The sequence below is a fragment of the Mus caroli genome, chromosome 2, assembly GCF_900094665.2.
Source record: "Mus caroli chromosome 2, CAROLI_EIJ_v1.1, whole genome shotgun sequence".
Lineage (NCBI taxonomy): Eukaryota > Metazoa > Chordata > Mammalia > Rodentia > Muridae > Mus > Mus caroli.
The window spans coordinates 71,677,076-71,692,622 of record NC_034571.1 but is presented as its reverse complement, the minus strand read 5'-3'; the positions used below and the strand labels follow the sequence as shown (position 1 = coordinate 71,692,622).

General features: G+C 41.6%; 1 protein-coding gene across 46 annotated transcripts in view; it reads left to right on the top strand.

Annotated features, from left to right (window-relative positions):
* Ttn (titin) overlaps window positions 1–15,547 on the top strand; it is a 271,446-nt gene that overhangs the window by 93,881 nt on the left and 162,018 nt on the right. For 44 of the 46 annotated variants that reach the window (XM_029473037.1, XM_029473035.1, XM_029473153.1 and 41 more), the window contains 22 exons: window positions 137–415; window positions 853–1,134; window positions 1,248–1,526; window positions 2,192–2,479; window positions 2,585–2,863; window positions 2,969–3,247; window positions 3,334–3,612; window positions 4,375–4,662; window positions 4,805–5,092; window positions 5,542–5,832; window positions 7,440–7,727; window positions 8,277–8,369; window positions 8,471–8,756; window positions 9,547–9,730; window positions 10,278–10,367; window positions 10,470–10,737; window positions 10,836–11,096; window positions 12,921–13,130; window positions 13,332–13,409; window positions 13,509–13,535; window positions 13,937–13,996; window positions 14,212–14,295. The exons of the other annotated variants lie outside the window; for them this stretch is intronic. In XM_029473037.1, coding sequence (XP_029328897.1) covers window positions 137–415; window positions 853–1,134; window positions 1,248–1,526; window positions 2,192–2,479; window positions 2,585–2,863; window positions 2,969–3,247; window positions 3,334–3,612; window positions 4,375–4,662; window positions 4,805–5,092; window positions 5,542–5,832; window positions 7,440–7,727; window positions 8,277–8,369; window positions 8,471–8,756; window positions 9,547–9,730; window positions 10,278–10,367; window positions 10,470–10,737; window positions 10,836–11,096; window positions 12,921–13,130; window positions 13,332–13,409; window positions 13,509–13,535; window positions 13,937–13,996; window positions 14,212–14,295 — 4,761 coding nt within the window. The remainder of the gene's footprint in view (window positions 1–136; window positions 416–852; window positions 1,135–1,247; window positions 1,527–2,191; window positions 2,480–2,584; window positions 2,864–2,968; window positions 3,248–3,333; window positions 3,613–4,374; window positions 4,663–4,804; window positions 5,093–5,541; window positions 5,833–7,439; window positions 7,728–8,276; window positions 8,370–8,470; window positions 8,757–9,546; window positions 9,731–10,277; window positions 10,368–10,469; window positions 10,738–10,835; window positions 11,097–12,920; window positions 13,131–13,331; window positions 13,410–13,508; window positions 13,536–13,936; window positions 13,997–14,211; window positions 14,296–15,547) is intronic. 46 annotated transcript variants of the gene reach the window in all.

Below are 15,547 nucleotides of genomic sequence, written 5' to 3'. Positions count from 1 at the left end.
TGATGTTTTAAAACTGTTCAAGGATACAATAAAAAGGGGGAAGGGGACTCTAACAAAATAGAAAGCTAATTCTTACGCTTGTCTAAATATGAAGTTCATCTGAATTTTCTCTTTCCTGCCCCGCCCCCAATCCTAGAACCACCCATGTTCCGCAAAAAGCCTTTTCCGGTTGAGACACTTAAAGGAGCCGATGTTCACCTTGAGTGTGAGCTTCAGGGGACACCTCCCTTTCAAATTTCTTGGCATAAAGACAAGCGAGAACTCAGAAGTGGGAAGAAGTACAAGATTATGTCTGAGAATTTGCTCACGAGCATCCATATCCTGAACGTAGACACGGCAGACATCGGGGAATACCAGTGCAAAGCCACAAACGATGTTGGGAGTGATACCTGTGTGGGCTCTGTCACTATGAAAGGTAAGCGCCGTTTCATTCTCTTCAGCTTACTGGTCTCCTTCTAATTTTAGTACTGTACCCCCACCTTGGTTATTGTGTGGTATTTATTTTTATCCCTAACAATTTATTCTATCCAAACCTTCCATGCTCTGTCTACTTCCTTTCTTTAACTAAGTATATATTGTGCATGTGTGTGTGTATATATATATATAATATATATTGCATATATATTATATATTGCATATATATATATTATATATGTATATCTTATATATGAATGTATTACATATTTCTAACTACATTTATACACACACATATACATATATATATATAAAACAATTATATATTGTTGTTAATGATGCATTACCACAAAGATGATTTCTCACATTCATAATGTGAAGGCTATACTATCAGTCCCATAAATGTTGAAGTGCTGTCTCCCTGTTTCCCCTCCTCAGCACCACCACAATTTGTGAAGAAGCTCACCGACATTTCTACGATCATTGGCAAAGAAGTCCAGCTGCAGACAACAATTGAAGGCGCTGAGCCAATTTCAGTGGCGTGGTTCAAAGACAAAGGGGAAATTGTTAGAGAGAGTGACAACATATGGATTTCTTACTCTGAAAACATCGCCACCCTCCAGTTTTCAAGAGCAGAACCAGCCAATGCTGGGAAATACACCTGCCAGATTAAAAACGATGCTGGGATGCAGGAGTGCTACGCCACGCTATCAGTGCTCGGTCAGTCAAGAGGGAGTCCTCATGAATACAGGAAGTGCACGCAGGTCTGGGTCTCCTTTAGTTTCTTTCTTCAGTTTTACTTTAAATGATGGTATGGTTTCCATCTCTTTCAGAGCCTGCTGCAATTGTGGAAAAGCCAGAATCTATTAAGGTGACCACAGGAGACACCTGTACCTTGGAGTGCACGGTATCAGGAACACCTGAGCTTAGTACCAAGTGGTTTAAGGACGGAAAGGAGCTCACGAGTGACAACAAATATAAAATAAGCTTCTTCAACAAGGTGTCTGGCCTCAAGATCATCAATGTGGCACCTGGCGACAGTGGGGTATACAGCTTTGAAGTGCAAAACCCTGTCGGCAAAGACAGCTGCAAAGTCTCCATTCAAGTCTCAGGTTGGTGGCTGGTTTGTTCATCTTTATGACAGCGAAGACCCCAATTGCCCTGAATGGAGTGAAGCTCCTTCTGCACAGGGCAGCATGCAGCTTACATCACCGGATGCAGCGGGTCAGAGGCAGGGACTTAGACAAATAGAAGGAAACCCAAAATTGCATCCCTTTCTTTGGGAAGAGTCTCTAAGAGTATCGTAGAAGTAAGTCCTGTGCTTGGATGCTGGGCAGGGAAAAGCCATCACAAAGGACTCATTACCACAAAAAAGAGCAGATCCTCTATGAAGCCAACTTATACAGACTTACTCTCCAGGCTTTCCCTTGCATAATCCCATGGGCAGCATTTAGGGACTCTTTCAAAAGAGCCAGACAGGGCTTGGTGAGGTGGGTCAGTGGTTAAGAACACTGACTGCTCTTCCAGAGGTCATGAGTTCAAATTCCAGCAACCACAAGGTGGCTTATAACCATCTTGTAATGAGAAACAACAACAACAAAAAAAAAAAAAAAAAAAAAAAAAAAAAGAGTATGGGCCAGAGCAAGCCGGGACCCGGCGCAAGAGGAAGAAGAGAAAAGAGTCAGACAGATCTAGGGATGTCCCATCAAAGGGTCAGTTCTCTCCAAGTCACTTTATAATTGACGCCCCTTGCTTTGTTTGTTCTTGTCCTTCTCAGATCGAATCATCCCTCCCTCGTTCACAAGAAAACTGAAAGAGACGAACGGTCTGTCGGGCTCCTCTGTGGTGATGGAGTGCAAAGTGTATGGGTCACCCCCAATCTCTGTCCTGTGGTTCCATGAAGGGAATGAGATCAGCAGTGGCCGAAAGTACCAGACCACACTAACAGACAACACCTGTGCCCTGACGGTGAACATGCTGGAGGAAGCTGACGCTGGTGACTACACATGTATAGCTACCAATGTGGCAGGCTCTGACGAGTGTAGTGCCCCTCTGACTGTACGAGGTCAGTGCACCATTCGGTAACATACAGCCACACCACACGCGGGACTGAGCCATCCAAGTCCGCCAACGTTAAACGTCTCCCCAACTTTGTGCTTTCTTTCTTTAGAGCCACCATCTTTCGTTCAGAAACCTGACCCGATGGATGTCTTAACTGGCAGTAATGTCACATTCACAAGCATTGTCAAAGGCTCACCTCCTTTCACTGTCAGCTGGTTCAAAGGTAGCAGCGAGCTTGTGCCTGGGGCCAGGTGCAATGTGTCTCTGCAGGACTCGGTGGCTGAACTGGAGCTGTTTGATGTGGATACATCCCAGAGCGGAGAATACACCTGCATAGTTAGTAACGAGGCTGGCAGGGCTTCCTGCACAACACGTCTCTTTGTAAAAGGTTGGTTTGCTATTCTGTTTACACAACTGACTCTCACACAGCCTTCGGTGTGTGTGTGTGTGTGTATGTGTGTTTGATTTTATTTTATCAATTTGTTCACCCCAGCCCCAGCCATATTTGTGAAGCGACTCAATGACTACAGCATAGAGAAAGGCAAGCCCCTGATTCTCGAAGGGACCTTCTCTGGAACTCCTCCAATCTCTGTTACATGGAAGAAAAATGGCATAAATGTCACAGCTTCCCAACGGTGTAATATTACCACAACCGAAAAATCAGCCATCCTAGAAATTCTGAGCAGCACTGTCGAAGATTCAGGGCAGTACAACTGCTACATTGAAAACGCTTCTGGCAAGGACTCCTGCTCCGCCCAGATCCTGATTCTAGGTTGGTTTGGGTTGCACGTTCACAGTCTTGTACCCAGGCAGTGGTCCTGACTGGTCCTTCACGGCTGCTTATCTCTTTTACTGCAGAACCACCGTATTTTGTCAAGCAGTTGGAGCCTGTGAAGGTGACGGTTGGTGACTCTGCCTCTCTACAATGCCAGCTTGCTGGAACTCCCGAGATTGGGGTCTCCTGGTATAAAGGAGACACAAAGCTCAGACCCACTGCCACGTGCAAAATGCATTTTAAGAACAACGTTGCGACACTGGTTTTCACCCAGGTTGATAGCAGCGACAGCGGAGAATATATCTGCAGGGCTGAGAACAGTGTAGGCGAAGTTTCTTCATCAACTTTCCTGACCGTTCAAGGTGAGCACAATAGGGTAAAGGTAAGTGGATCAATGCTTCCTTTGAAACATTTAAAATCCCCAGTGAGCAGAGAATCAAAATGCTATTTTTTTTCTTTTAGCTTAAGTACAGTTAGAATTAGCAACTCACCTTTTTTATTTATTTATTTATTTATTTATTTATTTATTTATTTATTTATTGAGTGATTGGTTGTTTTACCTTGTTTTTCTGGGACTCTTGCTGTATTTTATTGGGTGAAACTCACTAGGTAGACCAGGTTGAATAGGTTGATCTCAAACTCATGAACCAGCCTCCTACCTCTGCCTCTGAGATTATAGGTTTGGGCTGCCACACCTGGCCCCTCTCTTTCTATGCCCTTTGTATACAGGGAGATGACCAAATATTCACTTGGAAAGATCACGCTACCATTTACCTCTATAAACCTTAAAGAAATACAAGTGACTTCTATTTTTAAATTTACCCCATACCTGTCTTATTCAAGTTGCTAGAAGGTGATCTAACAAGCAGGAGGTTCGGCTGGGTGGCAGAGAGGCCTCTAGCTGATGAACATTTTGTTAGCTTATAGGTGTTTTGTTTTCTTTTGCTTTGTACCTCCTACTTAACATTTTCTCCCAAAACCTCACATGCTGCTTTCCATCTCCAGTTCGAGACCTCTCAGTACCCCCTCATATTTTAAAAGACATTTCCTGTACATTGGCAGAATGGCTATGACTCCATTTAAGGTATCCAGCTGCGTTCATTGCTGTAACCCTGTCCCTACAGAGCAAAAACTTCCGCCATCCTTTTCTCGACAACTAAGAGACGTGCAAGAGACCGTGGGATTGCCAGTGGTTTTTGAATGTGCCGTAAGTGGGTCCGAGCCCATCTCTGTATCTTGGTACAAAGATGGCAAGCCGTTGAAAGACAGCCCAAATGTACAGACATCATTTTTAGACAACGTCGCCACTCTGAACATCTTTAAGACAGACAGGAGTCTCTCGGGCCAGTACTCTTGCACTGCTACAAACCCCATCGGCTCTGCTTCTTCAGGCGCCAAACTCATCCTCACAGGTTTGTGGATCCTTAGACATCTGTTGCTATAATGGAAATTTTTGTAATCTCATACAAAGTTTAAAAGAAAACACTGCTGTTTCTTCAATGGGCATAGCCGAAGGCTGGAACCTGAAGCCTTGTCCTTGTGGTCTTTCTCTAGAGGGGAAGAACCCACCCTTCTTTGATATCCCTCTGGCCCCTGTGAATGCTGTCGTGGGAGAAAGTGCTGACATGGAATGCCATGTCATGGGAACACAGCCCATTAAGGTCACCTGGGCCAAGGACAACAGAGAGATAAGAAGTGGTGGAAACTACCAGATCAGCTATCTGGAAAACAGTGCACACCTGACCATCGTCAAAGTGGACAAAGGTGACTCTGGCCAGTACACCTGCTATGCCGTCAATGAAGTGGGAAAAGATTCCTGCACAGCCCAACTCAATATAAAAGGTAGAGTTTATTTTGCATGGGGCCCAATGGAGGGCAGTCATTTGAGAGTATCAGCCTTAACAACACTAGGTCTCTTATGATAGGTAGATGTCTAGGAAGCGTCTGAAAATAAATAACATGAAAATGTTTCCAGTTTTACAAGGAAACACTGATGTCATTCAGTCTGTATTTCCTAGAAGCTAACATGTCCTCCTCAACCATGAACCAAGTTTTCTTCTTACAAATCCCTGGTTCTGTAAATGCTCCTGTATCATTTCTATCAGCCATGTGGCAGAAAACTGCCGAGAATTAGCTATGGGTAGAGGAGTCACTCCAGAGCATGACTTGCTATGCTGGATGTGACTAGTTATCCGTGATATTTAATTAAAGCAGGACTCCTTTCTCTTGAAAGCCTCATAGTAATAATTTAGCTCTATGTCCTTTTCATTTATCTTTTTTATTTCTTACAGAGCGCCTCATCCCACCGAGTTTCACCAAAAAGCTATCTGAGACGGTAGAAGAGACAGAAGGGAACTCGTTCAAACTGGAAGGGCGTGTGGCAGGGTCCCAGCCCATCACCGTTGCTTGGTACAAAAATAATGTAGAGATCCACCCGACCTCCAACTGTGAGATCATGTTCAAGAACAACGCACTGCTGCTGCAGGTGAAGAGGGCCAGCATGGCCGATGCAGGCTTATACACCTGCAAGGCGACAAATGACGCAGGCTCTGCCCTGTGCACATCGTCCATTGTCATCAAAGGTTAGTCCTCTTCAGAGCTCTGGCCTGCCGTGTTCTCCTTCATACACTTCCATGTGCTGAAGTCTCAGTGTAGAGCCCCAAACAAAAATGTTATTATTTAATGGATTGCCATAATTCCACATTTGCTAAAAACATATTATTCATAATTTTGTGATGTTACCCCCTGTAAGGGGGACTCAGATGTCAGATTTCTAGGTCAAATCCTCTCACATAGCTCGAATTCAGAGCCTTCTTTGACATGTGTGTACAAGCAACAGGTATTTTGATGAAATCCATTTATTTTGCACATTTAAAAAACCCTATCACAGCGTATTATACTTTACTCTGCTTATTCCCAGGTATAATAATAAGCATTTGCTTTTGCTTGTAAAGAATAATTGTTTAGTATATAATGCTCTTATCTTCTGGCCTAAAATTGAATAGTAATACCAGACAAAATGGTAAATTTTGATCCAAAAACGAGGATTTGGGGAGAAGAATATTACATATTATAAAAGATAAACACAAAGCTCTTATTTTAAGAAAGGAAGCAGTCTCCCTCATTTTAAATCTTCCTTATACGGTTTTCCAACTATAAATACTTCAGACAGATAAAAGTTTATAGACTGCCATAATTATTGCACAAGCCCACTTTCTGGGAAAGCATGCCATGGTCGCAGCAGGTGAGCTGCAGGCCACCTCAGAGCATGCAGGATGAGCTAATATCATTAGTAGGTTACCATTGTGAACAAACAGCTTAGCATTACTGGGTTGCCTTGCCTACAAATTCAAAGATTATCATATAGTTTCAGTGCATGCATGAAAATTGAAAGTTTGTTTTTAGGGGCAATTTATTCTCACGATGGCTTTGCTGTTGGATGGCTTTCTTTGGAACTCTGAGTCTATGTTCATGCAGAGGTTTACCGAAGCAGGAGATACCAGAAGTTGTAATCAGGAATGTTGCCTTATTTTGGCTACAGTCTCAATCGCTGTGACAGAACATGACATCAGGCATGTTCATTTGGTCAGGGAACCCAAGTCTCTGTTCATTCTCATTTGAACACTGAGTTTTGACTCTTACTTTCTTTGGTCTAGATCTGGATAATTTTTTTTAGAGTAACTGTAGATTTTTTTTTTTTTAAATCTAAAACTGGACATTAGAAAAAAATCCATTAAGATTTGGGCATTTCCATAACTCTGATGGTGGCTTTCTTCCACGGGAGTTTACAATCACTGCTCTAAGTGTGCAGAATGCCCTTATAAGCCTTTAGGCTTTAGAGTTTTGTAAAAATGCTGCTGCCTGTAGTTTTTAAATAACCAAAATCATGCTGCATTGCACAGCCATTGATAGCAGTGCCAGCATAGTATTTGTGGAGCTTAATCAGGACACAGATGCTGTGTTGGTTTGTGGACAGCTTGGCAGCTGTTCTTTGCTTGTTTTTAAATCTATCTTTCTTTCTTTTTTTAACCCCAACAAAAGTGAACAACTGCTCAAAGAGGAACAGATTCTGACTTATAATTCCATTCACCACAGTGTCTACTATCACCTGTGGGGAAAGCTATTGTTCCCTTTGTACATTTCCTTTGTGACTCTGTCCTCCTCATGAAAAACGCCTTTTCAATTCCAGAGCCTAAGAAGCCGCCTGTGTTTGACCAGCACCTTGCCCCGGTCACGGCCAGCGAAGGTGATTCTGTACAGCTCAGCTGCCACGTGCAGGGCTCCGAGCCCATTCGGATCCAGTGGTTGAAAGCTGGTAGGGAGATAAAGCCTTCAGACAGGTGCAGCTTCAGCTTTGCTAGCGGAACCGCTGTGCTGGAACTCAAGGAGACAGCTAAAGCAGATTCAGGAGACTACGTGTGTAAGGCTTCCAACGTGGCTGGAAGTGACACTTCCAAGTGCAAAGTGACCATTAAAGGTACAGATACCAAGAAAGTGTGATGAACATTAAGACAGAAACTGCCCAGGGTGGTTAGTTCATTGTAACTTAAATAAGAATGGAGTTAGAGGTGTTAGAGGCAGGTTATTTGCCATTTGTAATCTGTCGCCCTCATAGTTAAAGTATCCAATGATTTAATGGAAAGACTCTCGATACAAAGTATTTAAAGTTACCCAGAGTTCAACAGCCTACTTCTTGAAACCCTCACAGCACATCCACAAGGATATATTCAGTGTAGTTCCCAAAATGATGCTATGATGCTATGATGTGAAATAGCTTGCTGTCATAGCCTAGAGGAAATCTGTACAATAAAGTCTATAAATCCCAGATTGGATGCTAGCAGTCCATTCAAGTTCAACCTCCTGTAGCCATCCCTAGAATGACTCTATGAAACGGCTTTGTCACTAATAACTCACAGCTAGTGAGTTTGGGGAGCACACCCCAAAGCTCTTAAAGTTTTACACACCAGAATATTTATTACAGTTTTCAAGTTTTCGTACTAACAAAGCATGGACATGTGTGTTTCAGAGAAACCAGCCGCAGCCCCAGCAGCCAAGAAGGCAGCCGTGGATGGAAAACTGTTCTTCGTGTCGGAGCCTCAGAGCATCAGAGTAGTGGAAAGTAAGTGTCCGATCACCTGTAGAGGGCTAGGGGTTCAATTTCATGAGCACCCATTCAGCAAGATTGATTTTTTTAATACATTTATTTTCACCACTCCTTAGAAACCACTGCCACGTTTATTGCAAAAGTTGGAGGTGACCCGATCCCGAATGTCAAATGGACGAAAGGGAAGTGGAGGCAGCTGAACCAAGGGGGTCGCATTCTTATCCATCAAAAGGGCGACGAAGCGAAGCTGGAGATTCGTGACACCACAAAAACCGATTCTGGCTTATACCGTTGCGTTGCCTTTAACAAGCACGGTGAAATTGAAAGCAACGTCAACCTACAGGTGGACGAAAGAAAGAAACAAGAGAAGATTGAAGGTGATCTTCGCGCGATGCTGAAAAAGTAAGTCCTGTCAGAACTGTGAAGAGGACTTCTTATTCTCACAGAGCCCTTCAGGATGAGCTACTGCCAAGACTCATCGCTTGTCAGTGGGTGGAATTTAGTGTGATGGTATTTGTTTTAGAATGATAATAAGAAACAGAGAATGAGACACATCTAGAAGCTTTTAGGCAAAATGAAAATGCCTAAATGCTCTGTGTCCAAGTCTGAAAGACTTGCTTTTACAGTTTTTTTTTTAAAATGCTACAGTTTCATAGATCAATAATTTTAGGCATTTCCATAATCAATGATTTCGAAATAACTTGTGTTTCACCATAATTATTAAGTTATTGAATCACTCACCTTTTCACAGTTCTTTTTCATGACGTGATATTTAAATAAAGTTTTCTGTTGATATTTAATGTAGCCATAATTAATGGAGCTCCTGGTTATGAGGCTAGTGAACACGCTCCTGTATTCATTCCTCTTCAACTCACTGATCACATTGCAACACTGCAAAACAGCCCACCATTAACCCATTCTGTCACCAAACTAACTTATTGTTTTTTTCAAAGTGGTAAAATTAGCATGTAAAATCATTTCTGAATAAAGAATTTATTTCTCTTTATTTATAACTTTGTGATATAAATTTAAACAACTTATTTCTTTAAAAAATATTTCTTAATGAAGAGCTTGAAACTGTTGCCTAGTGAGGAAAAATACTGAGACAGACCATCTTAGGTCATGACAGACAGCTCAGACTCCTAAGCAGAAGACAAACGATGGATCCTAACTTATTTTTTTTCTCTTTTAGGACTCCAGCCCTCAAGAAAGGATCTGGGGAAGAAGAGGAAATTGATATCATGGAGCTTCTCAAAAATGTGGATCCTAAGGAGTATGAGAAGTACGCGCGCATGTACGGAATCACCGACTTCCGGGGCCTCCTCCAAGCCTTCGAGCTGCTGAAACAGAGTCAGGAAGAAGAGACTCACAGACTGGTATGGCCCTTTGTTGCCACTATGCCCTAAGGGATTGAGACAGCAACCGTCTTTCATATCAGCTGAATGCCTCAAATTCCCAGGACACTAAATTTCTAGGAGGCAATTTATTGTAACCTAATTATAAATGATACTGTAACGTAAGGGACATCAGGAATGGAAGCCAGAGGGCTGAAGAGATGTTTCAGCGGTTAAGAACATGGGCAGCTCTTCCAGGGAACCAGGGTTCAATTCCCAGCACCCACATAGCAGCTCACCATTGTCTAGGCTCTGGTTCCAGGAAATCTGATGCTCTCTCTTCTAGCTCCTGCCAGTTCCATACTCAGATGGTGTACATCACTCAGTCAAGCAAAACACACATACACGGAAAAGAAAAATAAATCGCTAAAAATACCAATACACATAAATAAAAATAAATCTTTAACAAACACCAATACACATAAAATTTTTTAAAAATTTAAGGACTGGAGGCCAAGCATAGCCATGTACCTGCTAATTCAAATTTTTGTTCCTAATATATTATTTCTCCCCCCACCCCCGCAATCAGGAAATCGAGGAACTCGAGAAGTCAGAAAGAGATGAAAAGGAATTTGAAGAACTTGTAGCATTTATTCAGCAAAGGCTGACACAGACAGAGGTAAAATGAATTATGTTAATAATAAAATGTACAGACTTATCACTGGGAATTATAGGGAAGGAGTGACTAACACTAACACGTATTAATTCTTTCTTCTCCTAGCCTGTCACTTTGATCAAGGATATTGAAAATCAGACAGTTCTGAAAGATAATGATGCCATCTTTGAAATTGACATTAAGATTAATTATCCAGAAATCAAGCTCTCCTGGTACAAAGGGACTGAAAAGCTAGAGCCCAGTAACAAATATGAAATAAACATCGATGGTGACCGGCACACACTCAGAGTCAAAAACTGTCAGCCTAAAGATCAGGGCAATTACCGGCTGGTCTGTGGTCCCCACATCGCTAGTGCCAAGCTAACTGTGATCGGTGAGTGAGAACCCATTTTAAAGCCTTGTGAGAATGCTGTTGTGCACATCAGCGTATGGTGCTGATGCTGAGCAACGTGCGTTTCTGTGTTACAACAGAGCCGGCCTGGGAGCGGCATCTCCAGGACGTTACTCTGAAGGAAGGCCAGACTTGTACCATGACATGTCAGTTTTCTGTACCAAATGTGAAATCTGAGTGGTTCAGAAATGGCAGAGTCCTTAAACCTCAAGGCAGAGTGAAAACGGAAGTGGAACACAAAGTCCACAAGCTGACCATTGCCGATGTCCGTGCAGAGGACCAGGGTCAATATACCTGCAAGCACGAAGACCTCGAAACTTCAGCGGAGCTCAGAATTGAAGGTGGGTGAAACCTGGACAGAGTTACTGGTGGAGCAGCAAGCATCAGCAAGTGCTGTGCAGGCCCCTGCAGTCTCACCTCAAACAAACCCTCCTACACGTATGACACACTCGTCCTTGGGTCAAAACTCATAGATTCCAAAGGAAAATATTCAACCAAAATAGGATTTTAATGTAGACTAACATGATTTTTTAAAATGGTTGTTTCTTCTTAAAAGCTAAAGTTAATAATTTTCCTATTTATGACTATGGTTCCGAGAATAAAATCTTGGGATAGAAGTTGTAAATATAAATCTAAGAAACTGTGAATAGGAATTGCTACTTTTGTGGGGGGGGACTTACTTTGATGTTAAGGGTATGAAATTTTATAGATCACATTAACAACATACATGATGAGTAATGGCTTTTTAAAAAAATATATTGATTTCCTTTAAAAGATTCTATTCCTACTGTCTGAATCCCTGAAGCACAATTTCTGACTCAAAGAGCAATACTATAATTTCTTAATTGTTAAGTTTTGGGAACTAACCTTAAGTTATCCAGGGATAGGTTTATTTTTTTGTTTTGTTTTGTTTTTTTGTTAACTGTGTCTTAGAATTTAGTACCATTTTAATTATTAAAATTATATTAATCTTATGTTCAGAGGTATTTCAGGTTTCTGAATTATTTTGCACTGAATATTAGTGCCTTGTTTTTAAAGTTAAAAGTGTAAAGTAAAATGGCTTCATATTGGGGTAAAGCTTTAAGTGCTAGTCATTTTTAAATAAGTAATTGCTGTAAATAGATTCATCAGTGACAAAGCTCACCAGAGCATCATTGTCTGCCGGATGCACATGGCACTGTTACCTGTGTAGTCTCGGACTTCCACACACGTCTGAGGGGAGGTCTGCTCACTCCTAGTTCGGCTCCTAAAAGCGCCTGCTGTCCGCAGGGGGACGGTGCCTTTGTGTTTACCTTTCAGTGCTTGGAAAGTGGGTCTCGGAACTCCAGAGAATCCTCTGAAATTTAGAATTGCAAATTTCACATTGAATTTGAAATCATTCCCCAGGGAAATCTTTATAGAAAAGAAAATTCTAGATCCTAAATAACAAAAAAAAATAATAATAATTTTCTCAAGATAAGAAAGGGTTTGCAAAGGAATTCAGTGTAGGATTGTTTATGTGTACCCCCGTTATGAACCTTCTATTTCATGAACAGCTTTTGAAATTTAATTTGAGTTTGGGTTCAAATCTCCCTGCGGCATTTCCTTCATATGAATATTTTAAGGACTCCTGGGCATTTCTTTATGCTGTCCACTATCCATTCTCTGAGAATGGCCCCAAGTCTGGGAATCGTGTGGTTACTGATACAAGAATGCGTCACTAGTGTTCTGTGTTCTGCTCTTGCATTTGGCTTTCCAATTCTTTTCTGTTGTTTTGTAAGTGAATACAAATAGAAGCCAAGCATGGGAACGCAGACCTGCAATCCCGGGTATCTAGGAGGCTGGGGCAGGAAGATAGAATGTTTGAGGTCAGCCTGCGAATCTTAGGTATACCTCATCTCAAAAAATATTAAAAAAATTAAAGTATGAGGGTGGCGTAGCGCTTCTTTGTGAGGCCCAGGTTCAACAGTGATACCCTCCTTAAAAAGCTAATTGCGCTGGGTCTGGTGGTGCATGTGTCCACCCTGTAATTCCAGCACTTGAAAGACCAAGGCAGTGGGGACCTGCTTGAGCCACATGATGAAACCCCAGCTCAGCCACCAAGAGCTTTAAGTATCTGAGAGAAATCACATCAGCAGAGATTTCTGTCAGTGCCATCTAACTCTGCATCCTTTGTGTCTGAACAGCCGAACCCATTCAGTTTACAAAGCGCATACAGAACATTGTGGTGAGCGAGCATCAGTCTGCTACTTTCGAGTGCGAAGTGTCCTTTGACGACGCCATAGTTACCTGGTACAAAGGACCAACAGAGCTGACCGAGAGCCAGAAATACAACTTTAGAAACGACGGCCGCTGCCATTACATGACAATCCACAATGTGACCCCAGATGACGAAGGTAACTGCCCGGACAGCTTGCCAGTGAATATGTAACGTAATCCTCACCTGCACCTGCCTACTGATATTTCTACCTTTATGCTTACATTCTACAACCCTCTGTGACGTACTTTATAACAAGAAGGAAAGACAGAAGTGAGCACTTTATATTGAACTAAAGAAGTGTATTAGGAGACTAACGTAGGATGACTATTCTCTCCAGGTGTCTATTCAGTAATTGCTCGGCTGGAGCCAAGAGGCGAAGCAAGAAGCACAGCAGAACTGTACTTAACAACCAAAGGTGAGGACAGGCCCCGTGGGGACCACGCTATAGTCCTGAAAGCAAGCATCTTGCCCAGAGAGTTCTACATATTAAAAACACTCTCTTTTTCTTTTGCAGAAATAAAACTTGAGATGAAGCCTCCTGGTAAGTTGTTATTATCTATAATAATACAATATAACTATTATTATTTAATTTTTGCTTATAGTGAGTTGAGTGTGCTTTTATAAATACAGAGGCCCAATTAAAATACACAAGGTTACCACTTCTCTTTTCACTAAAATGCTATTTGGTAAAAATAATTTCAAGCAGAGTAATGTTATACGTTATGAATTTGGGGAAGTGGAGAGAGTGAAGTTGTTATTAGGAACACACAAAGGTGTGACTAGAGAATTAAGCAAGATCTCATGAGCAGCAGAACTATGTGGCACCTGTGTTACGTCATGAATATCATCCCGTCTGCATGCCCGATGGGGCTGTTGGGAGTGACTGAACAATGAACATGTGTCATCAACTCCCCAGTACTTATCACTACACATTTCTTCCAGATATTCCCGATTCCAGAGTTCCGATCCCAACCATGCCCATCAGAGCTGTCCCACCGGAAGGTAAGATCCTAGCCTTAGCATCTGGGTATAGAGAAATAAGGTTCTACTTTATCGTCTCCACTGTGGAACCAGGAGGAACACGCGGCTAATGTTATAAATAGAGACTGGTGTCAGTTGTTCTGATTAAACCCTTGAATTAATAAACAAAATGCATGAGATGTCTCATAAAACAGGAAATTAAAGCATGATGCTGATACGTATTTTTTTCTTCTCAGAAATCCCTCCTGCGGTTGCTCCTTCCATCCCTCTTTTGCTACCATTACCTGAAGAGAAGAAGCCGCCAGCAAAGCGAATTGAAGGTATTACACTTAACTGAAGTGGTAAACCTTAGAATTCCAGTCTGGTCTTGAAAATGTTGACTTCCTGTCACTCGTGCTCCCTCTTGTGGTCAAGAAGTTGAACTGACTTGAAAATGTTATTCCTGCTACATGGTTTGAAATTCTGAAAATTATCAGATTAACCCAAATGTTATGTTTACTTTTAAAATATTGCAAAGGAATCACTTAGGTATTAGTTAAAATTAAATTTATTTTAATGCTGCTAACTATTATGCCTAACAATCAATATGATAATAATAAATCCAGTTTGTGGGGCAGCTTATGAAAATATATCATATTAGTTAAGAAGAAAACTGAAAATTGGGGTTTGTTTTCTCCTCAATTATACTTCTAACTACTCGTTGTAAGATACTATTTATGCAAAAATATAGCTAAGAATACCTTTGACATGTTTGACTGGCTCTTCTGTGGGGATTTGTTTGTGTTTTATTGTGTTAACCAAGGAAAGAGGTAACTAATAAAGAGCTAAGTTCCTAGCTCAGAAGGCAGAGACAGGACAGTTGCCACCAACATAAGGCCCATAAGACAAGCCAAATGGAACTATATAGTAAGATCCTGCCTCAGAAGCAGAACGAAACAGACAAACCCTTAAACATACAATGAATTGACCATCTCAAATGCTAAATACTTAAGTTGCTTCCCTGAAGCCATACAACCCAGGCAGAAGTTTGCCTAAGACTTCTTAGGACTACAAATTCAAAGTTGCTGGGAGGATTCTCTCAACATAGCCATAAAACATCTACTGGTCAAAGCCGTGTTTTCCTGTAGCCTGGTCACTGCCACTATAATAACATCATGGAATGACATGTCAGTCCTCTAATGCCCGCTGCAATTGATATTAAAATGTTTGGTCTATTTTTCAGCCAGTTCCAAGGAAATTCAGTATTTTTCATCCAATTTTGTGCCTAGTATACTTCCTTTTTTCTAAAAAAAAAAAAGATTTATTTATTTTATGTATGTGACTACACTGTAGCTGTCCTCAGACACGCCAGAAGAGGGCATTGGATCCCATTACAGATGATTATGAGCCACCATGTGGTTGCTGAGATTGAACTCAGGACCTCTGGAAGAGCAGTCAGTGCTCTTAACCACTGAGCCACTTCTCCAGCCCATATACTTTCAATAAAAGAAGGAAACATATTTGTAATTTATATGAGCATACTTGAATATATTTTGTGTACTTGCAGCACAGAGGAATAATCAAAAATCATAA